This window comes from Hirundo rustica, chromosome 2, assembly GCF_015227805.2.
Source record: "Hirundo rustica isolate bHirRus1 chromosome 2, bHirRus1.pri.v3, whole genome shotgun sequence".
Classification (NCBI taxonomy): Eukaryota; Metazoa; Chordata; class Aves; order Passeriformes; family Hirundinidae; genus Hirundo; species Hirundo rustica.
The window spans coordinates 47,236,951-47,249,417 of record NC_053451.1 but is presented as its reverse complement, the minus strand read 5'-3'; the positions used below and the strand labels follow the sequence as shown (position 1 = coordinate 47,249,417).

The following is a 12,467-nucleotide window of genomic DNA, read 5'->3' as shown; positions in this document are numbered from 1 at the left end:
TAAACCAAAAGCTATCTCTAACACCTTGAAAGAGAGTAACAAGCAAATTGCTACAAGCCCACACACCTCATAACTTTTTCATTAAAAAAAAAAACAAACCAAACGCAAAAAACACAACCTTTCTCTTTTCACTGTTGCTTTCCTATCTAATAATCAGATCTGAATTTTCCCAGCTGTTTTCTCAAAACTTTCTAGTATACACAAACACAATTTTTAACTCAAAGTGGTGTTACACTGAGCCTTGAACGAGCAAGGTCATAAACAAGGACAAAAGCAGATAATGCAGACAGCATAACCCCATTACTCAGTGTTTTTACACAGTCATTTCTTATCTACACTGAAAAAACTCTGTACTAAAGGTTATGACTGCCCATGCAGTTTCACACGCTGCAATCTGAAGAAATGGCAGTAAAGTGAGGGAACATGCAAATACAACAAATTAAGCAGTTTAAAGGAACATTTAAAAAAATGTATCTGATCTATAAAAGAAACACAGCATTAACAGAAAAGTAAACAAGAACACATTTAAGGCATAAACATTTGAATTGCTGACAGAAACATGGATATGATCTTTTAAAAAACAAAACAAAACAAGAAAAAAAAAGACTGAGTTCTGAGGAAGACTTTCAGGTTACAGAAACAATACCACAGTACGCTGACATACAACCTCCATGTCTGTGCAAAGTGGAGTAGCTGCTAGGGAAGTTATTTCCCCCCAGAACTGGTTGCCAGCCTTTAACACATCTTTTAAACCAGGCAGCAAGAGAAAAACTTCCCAGTGCTTTTCCCTACAGTCTCTCTCCTTTCCATGGAAAAGCTAATCAATCCAGTCAAAGTGAATCTCCCTCCAGTTTGCTGCTGGCTTGTTCCCCCTGTTCTACAGCCCACAAAAGCTCTGGCCATCTGTCACCTGCCTTTGAAAAAGACACAGAAAGACTAAAATGCAGCTCAATTTTACAGTTTAGCTGCAGTGCAGCCACTATATTCTCCATTCTGTATATTCTTTATTTCATATATTTATTACACTAGGCAATAACCTCTGCAATAAAATTAATGCACTGTGCCTCACAGTCATGCTAACATGAATTCTACTAGCAGTTCAAAGATGCTTCCATATTTTTTATAGCCTCTAACAGCACTTATGAAAGTCCTGTGTGAAAGCCACAAACTTAGATGGCATTGCAGGGCATTTGGAGCCAAAATCCAGCAATATATTTCATTTCTACACACAGCCTGAGACCCCAGCAAACAAAACAATTTGTCAAAGATTAATGTTTCTTCAAGAAACAAGTCACGTACCTTTAAGTCGGCTACTGTCTTGGAAGAATTTATCAAAGCTTTAGTATTTGGGCACAGTTTACATAAAGAACAAAACTGTACATTTTTGTCCAATTTACTTACCAATAGCTTTGGTATAATGCCTTGCTCCAAGAAGCAACTCTGGAGCTCGATACCAGAAGGTTACAACTACTGGATCCAAGTCTGCTAAAGGCTTCAGAGGTGAATTAAATAATCGGGCAAAGCCCATGTCAGCTGCAAAATTCAAAGAGACATGCTTTAAAACTTGAGGGAAACTAAAGATCTCTTTTTTTTTTTTGAACAAACCGATCGAGTTTATTTGTTAGCACTATCATCACTCCTAAATAAAATGCAAAGGTGGACTGTAGCAGATATGAACTCTCTGAGCAGATTTTCTTTCTGTAGAAGTTACTGCATGGTTATCACCTATGAAGTATATCATTATAAATCATTACTAACATGAGTCGTTTACAACAAAGAATTAACCATTGTTCTGAAGAAGTGCATCAACTCCTCAGGACACTGGTAAATCCTGACTCATTCCACCTGATGTTCTCCGGTAAAATACTCCCATTATTACAGGATGTTTTTTTCACAAAGCAGCAATTTTTAAAGCGAACAAAATGCAGATTCTGCAAAGGTTAGAATGATTTATAATACATACGTGCACATGACAAAAGCTCCCTCCTCAAGAAGTTAGCTGTAGCAAGACTTCCTTCACACAAAACCAGCAACTAAGCCTACAGCATCTGCCTCCCTGCCCATTTTCTATCAAGATGCATTTCCAATATCAATATACCACTACTGAATACCATTCAGGCTATGATTTTAAAATTTTGGTTGTGGGCATTGTATCATTAAAAACTGCTTTTTAGAACTTTAGTATACAACTGCCTAGAAAGTTGTCTGAACTACTAAATGTAAGTCATACAGGAAAAAAATGGGCAGAGACTAAAATATGCAGCTTTTCCCACAAAATTGTTTTCCTGACCCACCAACGCCCGAATCCCAAGACAGTGACCCTAACATGTAGGGATATTCACATGCTGAGAAAGACTTGAATGAAATGAGATGAGCAGCCACCCTGAGGGGGAAAAGGACCTACGTGCTATAGCTCACTGAGGGAATACTGCAGTGTAAATATGGGTCTCTAAGTTGACTACACAATCCTTAATAATTTTTTCATATGCATTCCTATTTATGATTGCATTTAAAAAGTGAAACATTTTACAGTTTTCTACATTAAAATATCAATTACTCAAAATTGATCAAGTCACTAATAACTACGAATAATAAGTAAAATTGCTGACAGAAAGTGAATTTATGACCCAAAACAACACAAAAAGCCTATAAAAATTATTTTAAGTTAAATACCAGTTATGTATTTTTTAGAAAAATTAGTTACACTGGAAAAGTGGAAGCCCTTGGTATGCGTATAGCTTCTGCATTCTTTTACTGCTGTGGCAATCTTAAGAAAATAAGAAAAAAAAAATCTACATTTTGATAACACACTTAGAAATCCAAGGCTCCCCTCCCTCCCTCTTTCCCTGCTGGGAATGGATGGCTCAGAGGACTGGTGGCCCAATACAGAATCTTTCACCTGTCCACTAACAGAGTCTGACTTAATTTAGTTGTTTACTAAGATATTTTTAAATTAATTCAAAATCATAAATTAAGAAATAAATGGGTGGTCTATGTGCAATTACTAGCAAGTAGTTGCGGACAGCAAATATCACCACCACTGTCGAAAGTGAGTCCAGAGGATGACCTACATTCTCTGTTTTGGAAGAAACCCTCCATGAAGAGTAAGGTAATATGAAGAAATTTTTCCCTTCTCTTGTCCATGCTGTACCTGTTTTCTATGCAGACCTCAATCCTTACTGTCAACCTGAAAGCTCAGAAAGGCATTAAAAACTTTCAGAGTAGGATCTGCAGAAGCATTCAACCCTGGCCCATCGCTCCCTGGATTCCAAAGGCCAAGGGAAGGCCTAGAGCAGCACTGAACGCTCCCAGAAAATCCTACCCTGAATCATTACACTACTGATTAACAGTAGAGTTCAGATAAACAAAACAGTAAGAGAACAGAGCAACAATGCAGAAGAGTAATCTCATAAAAGAAAACCGGAGGGAAGTGAGAAAGATGAACTAGCTTTAAAAAAAAACTTCCAAATGGGGCTGCATTGCCATAACAAATGTAAGCAGGCTGTGCAATAGTAACCTGCTATTACAGCACTGCCAGGATAATGAACAGCCTGGTACAATTTATTATTGTTAGACTACTATTAATTTTTATTTATGTATTTAGTTTAAAACAACTGAACTTCTTCAAATCATCCTCTCACTGCAAATAGTAACTCCCACCAGAAAATGTTACAACAGCGTGGAAGCGTTGGGTCCTTTCTAACCTGGTACACCCCAGGCTAAGCATTTAGCATTAGCTATTAGCTCTCACTAAACATTTTGGAGAGATTTCTGTGTTTTCTGCACTTTTAAGATCCCTCATGTTCATCTCCAAGGGACCTGCCTACTCTTTCAAGAATATTTTACAGGCTGAATGCCATCTTTGATTCCATTATAACATTTAAGGTTGTAGCAATGAGTTGTTCCCTATTTAGATCTTTATAAGCAACAGCAAGATGTCATGGCATTAGAGGTAAATGGAGGAAATTTTAAAATTCCATTCTTTCTCCTCCTTTCCTCCTAGCTAGCTGTCATCTTTAATCCCACATCAAAATCCCCCACCCCACAAAAACACCCACTTAAGCAAAATATAATGACATTTTCTACTTTTTATTGATGAGGCTACAGCATTTCATTGTCAGAACCGGTACATGGGGCTAATATGATGAAGCCAGTCACTCAGAAAACAGCATTTAGGCGATGTGCCCAGGCACACACCGGTATTACAGTGACTACTTTAGGTGGTACGGCTGCACCTTCAGAACATTCTAACTTAAATGCTACACTGGGACTTATCAAAGATATAAACATACCAATTTTTACTCTTCCTCGCTCAGGACCTTCACCCATAACTAAAATATTAGCAGGTTTCTGTGGAAAAAAAAATAAATATACAATACATATACCACGATAAACCTAAACATTAGTCTCTGAAAAGTTAATTAAGCTTTGTTTTGCCAGTTTTAAACCAACTTTGTTTTGACAAAAACGACACGTTTCTCCGTCACAGTCACGCGCCGCGTGAGGACCCAGACGCGGGCTCTCCCTGACCGCACGCTCCTCACGGCTCTTCTCGGCCTTGCTGGGCTCCAGCACCACGTTCCCTACTCGAGCCGGCAGCCACCGAGCCGCTGGGATTTCTACCCAATTTGCCCTAGATCCTTGCAGTGGGAGGCTGTCCCACTGCTGCCCGCCGCCCCGGCCACAGGGACGGGAAGGCAGCTCTACAGCAAGTTTTGCCCAGGGTTATCAGGCACATTTGCAGACACATTGTACATTAAAAAAAAATACACAAGTGAGATACAGATGAAACATTACCGTATCACTTGATATTGGAGAGAACACTCATCTAAATTCTTCCTATTTACAAGTGCTTACCAAATTCACACAGCTGCAGAACCGGAAAGCACTGCCTTGATACTATTTTTCTCTCTTTCCTTTGTTTTACTACTGAGGCAAGTTAAAGGCCAGAGCTAGAGTTTGGCTGGTTAGAAACATGACAACTCATTTCATAATCCTCTGTTTTCTGCTGTCCTGTTTCTCATAATCCATCCTCAGCATCTGTAGTAAGAGGATTCCTCAATTCCTAACACAGTTTATATACTGAAAACTGCAGTGCTTACTTGGAGGGAAAAATTTTAAGGAAACAACTAACACTGATAATGTATGCCAGACTTGTTCTCAAATGGAGTGATTTAGATACCCATTCATTCTGTAAATCCTGGAAAAAATAGGGATTCCTATTCAGTTGTGACCTGTAAGATTATAAGGCTGACTTACAGCTCTTGCTCTGCTTTTCCAGTTTAAATTGATCTGAAGAGAAGAGTACCCAAGCAAAACAGTTGAGACTACCCAAAAGTTAACGTAGTAAATCCTAGTAACTTTGTGGGATTTCCTAAACACATTCTAGGATATTCTCAAGCCTTCCTGACTCTATCAGGCTCTAATGTAAACATGTGCAAAAAGGCAGAAGACCACAATACAATGTCAATCTAGAAGTAATTACTATTGTGTAAAAACAAGGTGCAAAAAATTAGTACTCCAGCAAAAAATTTCCTTGAGAAATTAAATTATTGTTGTTTATGAAAGGCTGCAAAATGAATTTCTGAAACTCTACAACCCTTGGACAAAACATGTAAAAAGAACCTGAGGTGTTGCATTTCTGAGAACAGGTTAAAGATGGAAGATGTTATCAAAAATGTGATCAAAAAAGGTGAGATATATTCCATTATCTTTCTAACAGCAATAACAACAGATCCAGCTTGTGCTGTATTAGCTCTGTGATTTCCAGAAGAAATTGTCTCCCACACGACCACCCTTTTTTTTTTTAAAAAAAAATAAAGGCATACACTCCAGTTAAGAACTGCTTCAACATTAAAAAATGCAGAATGTGGGCACACAGCGAGTTCTCAAAGCATTCCATTTAGATAGCTTCTACAAAGGTCCTAGAAATAAACAAGCAGCATACATCTTTAAATTCATAGTTAGTGCTGAACTTTATGGCAATTTAATCTGCTGGGTATGAAAACACATTTCACCAAAGAAATCTTCCTATTGCTACACTGTGACTCAAAGAACAAACCCACACCTTTTACAAAACCTGCTTCAGTATATATGGGGTGTTAAGCTACATGTCTAATTATTATGTTTCCATTAGAGTCAACAATACATTACGCAGGCACTAAAACTCTTCAGATATATAATGTATGGACATAATACATGAAGTACCGTTCTTCCCCCTGCAAGTTCACAGGTTGATAATATTCTACAAAAATGCTTTTAACATCCTCATGATATTTTCACCTTCAAATATTTTACTGTTTGGATTTTGGTAAGGACAAGAAGCCTTGTTCACACAAAGACTGCATTGTATCAGGTGACTAATCAGCACAGCACTGGGTAACAACTCCTGCACCAAAGATCTTCTACCCTAAGGTCAAGGCAGGTAGAGAGAGATGAGAAAGCACAGTAAGACAGTATTAGTTAGCAAAATAAGATCAACAGCTTGATTCACACTCAGATTTCAGAAGTTACAGAACACATGTAACAATAGAGACAATTTAGAAATCTGTGTAGGAGTATTCTAAAGCTGCAGAATAAAAAAGAACCCTCAGTTGGTCTAGAGTAATTCAGTTCACCTTTTCCTAAAGTCATAGGTCCTTCACTGAAACAGCTGTTTGGAACAGAAGATTTTTCCTACAGACAAAAATATTTATGTAGTCACATCACTGTAAAAATACATCACAGTTAAAAAAAAAATTAAATTAGATGTCTTATTCTGGAGGCTTCCATTTCTAAAATCATTGTATGCTCGAACAACATTTTTAGTTCAAAGAATTTTCCAAACAAGCCCGTTCAACTTAAATACAATAGGGGGATAGCTACCAGAAATCAGTATAGGGATAGTACTGACATACCTAAATAATATGTATTTTGAAGAATCCCTGAAAAACACTGAAGTACTAAAGTTCACTAACAAAAGTGAATACATGTGTCAGGAATTATTGTTAGGTATCTTTTAATCAAGTCCACTGTCTGGAGAAAAAAAAAAACAAAAACCAAGAAACAAAAAACAAAACAAAACCAAACAAACAACCCGACAAAACAAAAAAAACCCCACCCACAACTGAACAACTCCCCAGATTTGTCTCTTAGGGCAACTCATTACACATTAGAAATTTATTTGCAAAGAAAAATAAGCAGTCATTAGAAACAGAAGGGAGAAATTTGGATAAGCATTAGTTAAATTTGTTAACTTTCAGTTTAATTCTAATTATCCAGAGAAAATTGAAGTTGAAACTGCTTATTCCAATCACTTGGGCTGAGCAAATGAAGCAAAATCTTTCAGCAATTCCTGCACTGTGTTCTGAAAACACTCTACTTTAAGGCAGCTCAATTTTTTCTATAGCTACAAACTATCAACTTAAAGTCCCTATTTTCTGTACTAATAAAGGGATGATTACTTTTGCCATTCAGTAAAATAATTTGCACATGCCAGACGAATGCAAATGAGAAACCTGTCATGATCCTAAACCAAATGTGAAGAGATATGCAGTGATAAACAGCTGAGTATTTCACAGATCAACAAAAGTGTCTGGCAATCCCATAGAAATAAATTCAGGAAAAATCACCCTTCTCCTCCCCAGACCACCTCAGCAGCTGGGGGAGAATTCGTTCTCATGAAAAAAATGACCTTGTGACCATTGCATAGCACTAAAGCTTATCTCGTCCTTTATCTGGCTTTGTAGGGCTCCTTCTTATGATTCCTGGACAAATCCTAATCTTGTGCATTTAATCACTATTACTGCTGAAAAGAGAGTAAGGATATATTTTTAGGTACTTCTAATTTAACCATTATTTGCAAAGTGCAAAAAGAGATCCTAAAAAGCAGGCTAATTTCAACCAAGGGAGGTAAAAACCAAAGAGCTTCACAGATCTGTGAAGAACTTGAGACAGTCACCTTCACCAATCTGCCTGATCTCACCCAGTATTGCTCGTGCTCACTCTGATCCTGAAGTCTGTAGTGATGAAGGCTGCACAATTCTCATGCAATCTTCTCTCTTTGACTCTTCTCCGCTGTAGTGTTTTTCCTTTCCTTCTAACACAACAGACATGGTTAGTCCCCTTCTCCCTTCTTCATCAGCAGAAGGCACAGGCAACCACTTCTTTGCTGCAAGAACTTCTTATACTTCCTAGGACACACATTTCTCTTCAGTCCTATCACCTAGATTTAAAAAACCCCAAAACTCTCTCCTGCTCTGTGTTTCCTAGTGGGCTGTTTTATTCCTGGATCTATGACCATTCTTGCTCATTTCCTCTAGCTGTCCTGCCTTGGGTCACCCATCTCTTTGAACTCAAGTGTTCCAAATTACACACTGCTCCTGCTGGGGATTTTCTAATGCTAAATGCAGTGGAGGGATTGTTTTACATGCCTTGCACAGCATCTTCCACTCTGTATGATCCCAGTATGGTATCCTGCCTCACTGGGTGTGGCTATTGATTCACGTTAAGGTTAGCAGCCATGCGTTTTCTTCACATCTTTTTGGCAGGACTACTACTTTGAACAAACCCTACAGTCGGGAATTGCTTCTTAAACACTGAAAATGTTTGTGCTCTTTCACAGACAGGAAACTCGACTTCAGAACTTATCTGAATTGCTGTTTTGAAGGCAAAAATGTAAACAAAATAAAAATTAAACCAGTCAGTGCCGTGATGAGATGTGACAAAAAAGAAAAAAACATCATTCCTGCTGCTCAGAGGAAGTTATTGATAGGAGCAGGAGATGATTATTTGTTCCATGTTTATATACTAGATGTCTAGAAGTCCTATGACATTGTCTCATGCTCCTGGAAAAGTATTTTGGTATTAGGCCCTCTTTTCACTGAGCTTTACTCCAAAGCAGAGAGGAAAGAACTGGGCATTTTTAGCACAGCCAATGCAATTTTTTATACTTAGTACTTTTAGCATCAAACCAGGTCTGCAGAAATTATTATTCTACATGTTTCGCTACTAGTCTGTTTCTGAAATCACCAGTTTTCAAAGACTGATTTTAAACATGGATATCAGTGAGTAATCTAAACTCCTTTGAATTACCTATTATGGTATAATGTGGGTGCTACCTCCTCCCCATCCATATTATTTAACTTTTTGCAACATTTCTATGCATACTAATGAACAGACTTATACTCTTTACACACCCCTTTTAATGCACCTTTTAATAAGGTTTTAGTATCATTCTAACCAATTCTGATTTGGATAATCCTATCCTTGAGAGTTTGGCTCCTACAACATTACTCGGTAGAGGATTCACAATGATGGGGTGAGTCACACCAGTGATATTTGTTAACCGCTGGTATTTGCACAATATTACTGGCTGCGCCACCAGCTTCCAGAACTGCCATCCATTTCCACCTGTGATGAGCCATGACAATTTATAAGAACAAAATACTGTTTTTCGATTAAAAAAAAAAAAAAAAAGGAGCAGTTTAACTTTAAAAGAACAATACTAAGCAAAAGGCTTTTATCCGTAAATTTTTTTGCTTCAGCAACTAGGACCTCAACAATGATTCTATTATGATTTATAGTGAATGACTTCTTTATATTTCAGACTTCAAAGTATCATACTAAACAATATAGGAATTATAATCTATATTAAACAATATAGAGCTAAAACCACAACCCCGTAATCATACAAAACCATAACTGAACTTCTTCAGCTGTATGCGACCAAGTGCCTGTGAAGCATGAGCAACAAGTTAAAAATGTCTTGCTGAGCAGAAAACAAAAAATCAAAAAGGTTTTGAAAGACAACTGCAAGGGCTTAGCAAGTTGCACCCTGCTCAGAAGGGCACTTTTGTGGCACAGACGGAGAAATTGTAATACACTGATGTGGTTTATCACTTCCCAGCTAGGTCCTCTGACAAGAAAAGCTGTGAAGCAAAACCTACTAGCCTTCAGCTTGGCTTGCAAAATTCTCACCCCATCTCAAGGTCTATGACTCAAAAGATTCAATGTTTATGCTTCTTCCAGCACATCTCTAACAACCTCGTTGATCTTCAAGCAGACATAACCTACATCAAAATATTTCCTTATTATGAAGTTGGTATGCTCCCTTACTGCATTCTTACTGCATGCAACTGTCTTTTTGGATCAATTCACAGTTAGAGAAAAGAATTTCATTTTCATTCCAAAATAATTCTACTTTCTTTCCACTTTGAACAAACCTGACTACTTCAATACTAAAGAGTACTCTAGCACAATAGCAGTGACAATATAACCTTATTCAAATGATAGTATCAGCACTTTTCTGAAGTTAATTGCTTTTCTTGAATTCAAAGATGTGCATTTTCTTCTGCAACTGATTGGGGCTTTAAAATATATGATAAACAAAAGACCACCACAAACACTGGTGAAAACAATGGCTCCACAACACGTATTAAATCTAAATATTAAAATATTCTTTCTGATTACAAAACACATGAATTGTAAAAAGCACTGGAGAATTAAGAAAGCTTATTTTAATGTAACACTTCCTGTTCGTTATCTTCTTATTGAAAACATCCCATAGCTCTTTAAAATAAATAAACTGAGCATCTGAACAAAATTCTCTTTAAAACTAGGAGCCATTAAAATTAACAGTAATAGCCAAACAAAAACAAACCCCTAAATTATCAATGCACACATGTCCAAAAATTTTAAAAGTACAGGAAGTATTTGGACAGGATAGAAAATAGAGGGATGCTGTATCTATGCCAAGGGTGCCTTCTGCTAGTTATCATCAACCATATTTTATCTCTGTTTCAGCCTGATGAAAGCTGTTAGTCTCACTACTACGTTTTTAGGCTCTGAACACACTCCAAAAGTTTTCTTTCACTGCTGTCACTCATTTACTGCCAACTTGAGGCAATGTAACTTATAAAAGCTTGTAAACTGCCTAATAGACAGACTTCTCACTTTCACTGGAACTGAGTTCAAGCTGAATAAAAAAAATTAATTACTCTTTTCAGGCCAACTCTTTCACTCTCTAGAAATGTCAGCACAAGCAGCATGGCGTGACTTTCTGCACTAAGCCTAAAAGCAAAGAAAGGTGGATATCACAGGCAAAAGTGTTATTGTATCAGGAAAATCCACCATGTCAAATATCATTAACACATCATTCAAAAGTGTAATAACAAACTTAATACATTAAAATGAACAGTCTTGAAGAAATATATTTCCTGTGGGTTTTGCTACAGCAGCGATTACCCTGTCCATAGGTTAGAATGACTCTGAATGCTGTGGACACATCAGAGCAGGATTAAATGCAATAGGTGAGCATGCTCTGAAATTGGTTTTGAGGTACTACGCTACTCTAGATATAATTCCATCTCCCTTTTAAATTCAAAGTTTGCCTCACAAGTAAGGAATTTAAATGTGTAATAAAAATCCTGAGTACCATTTTCGCTCAGTAACTTCATTGGAGCAGTTTCCACAGGGTGACAGGCATTCAGTAGTACTGAATGACACATCCCAGAAATTTCACACAGGCAGGAAATTGCCTTATTTACTCTTTGGTTTATATGCAGCTGTATTAACCCCTGACATTTCCTTTGAAAGCCCTATTTTGTTGTTGTTTTTTAATTAAATAATACTGTCATTACTTCCACACCACTCTAATTGTATGGACTATAAAAAACTCCTCCCTACTCTGGATAAAGAAAAAATACCAAAGGCAAAAAGCCTATGTAGTTTATTACTGTGCACTCTCCAGTGGCTGCATCGTTATTTACCTGTTGGAGCACTTTCATGCACCGAACAAATACAGGTTTTCAAACTACATCCCAAGTATCTCCTTTTGTGTCACTCACATTCACAGTAAGACAAAGTTGGGAGTTCAAGAAGAACAAGCTTTTACCTAAGTGTGTAAGTGGGATAAGTGTGTCTTATTCATAATGTTACTTTAAAACTCCTCAGATCAGAGTAACTCAAAGGACTGTTTTCTTATCATCTTTACCTCTATATCATGAATACAGATAATTTCATACAGAACACAGCATTTTCTCTATACAGCACACTGCAGTGGAAAAACTTATTACAGCTATTTTCTATATTTTGAATCCCTATTCGTACCTGTCACAGCATTTCATAGTGATAACTCTTCCACAACCTTAACAAGGTTCGTAGCAGTAAAAAAAATTTAAACTGCATTTAGGTGTTTCCAAAATCATATCCTAGGATTTTTACTAAATCCTACTGAAGGTTTTTTATTGACTAAAATTACTTCAAAGGTATTTGTGATCAAAGAGCTTCTGGACCTTCATACTTCTCTTAGGTCAGAACAGCAAGTGATGCTGGTATTTTTTCCATCTGCCTAGCACAGCTCATCACTTTTATGGCAGGAATTAGATCTCAAGTTTCTAACACACCTTTCCTCTGCAGAACTCTTACCTCTATTTGTATTTACATGTATAGATATGAGAGTTCCTGCAGCCAGTTTAGTGTAACTGCTG

General features: G+C 37.2%; 1 protein-coding gene across 4 annotated transcripts in view; it reads right to left on the bottom strand.

Annotated features, from left to right (window-relative positions):
* The window catches only part of CDK8 (cyclin dependent kinase 8), a 74,200-nt gene that overhangs the window by 16,067 nt on the left and 45,666 nt on the right, over nucleotides 1–12,467 (bottom strand). For 3 of the 4 annotated variants that reach the window (XM_040055855.1, XM_040055856.2, XM_040055857.2), the window contains exons 5-6: nucleotides 4,293–4,350; nucleotides 1,402–1,533 (exon numbers count right to left, since the gene is read on the bottom strand). In XM_040055855.1, the coding sequence (XP_039911789.1) occupies nucleotides 1,402–1,533; nucleotides 4,293–4,350 (190 nt within the window). The remainder of the gene's footprint in view (nucleotides 1–1,401; nucleotides 1,534–4,292; nucleotides 4,351–12,467) is intronic. The other variant, XM_040055858.2, reaches the window with a different exon arrangement.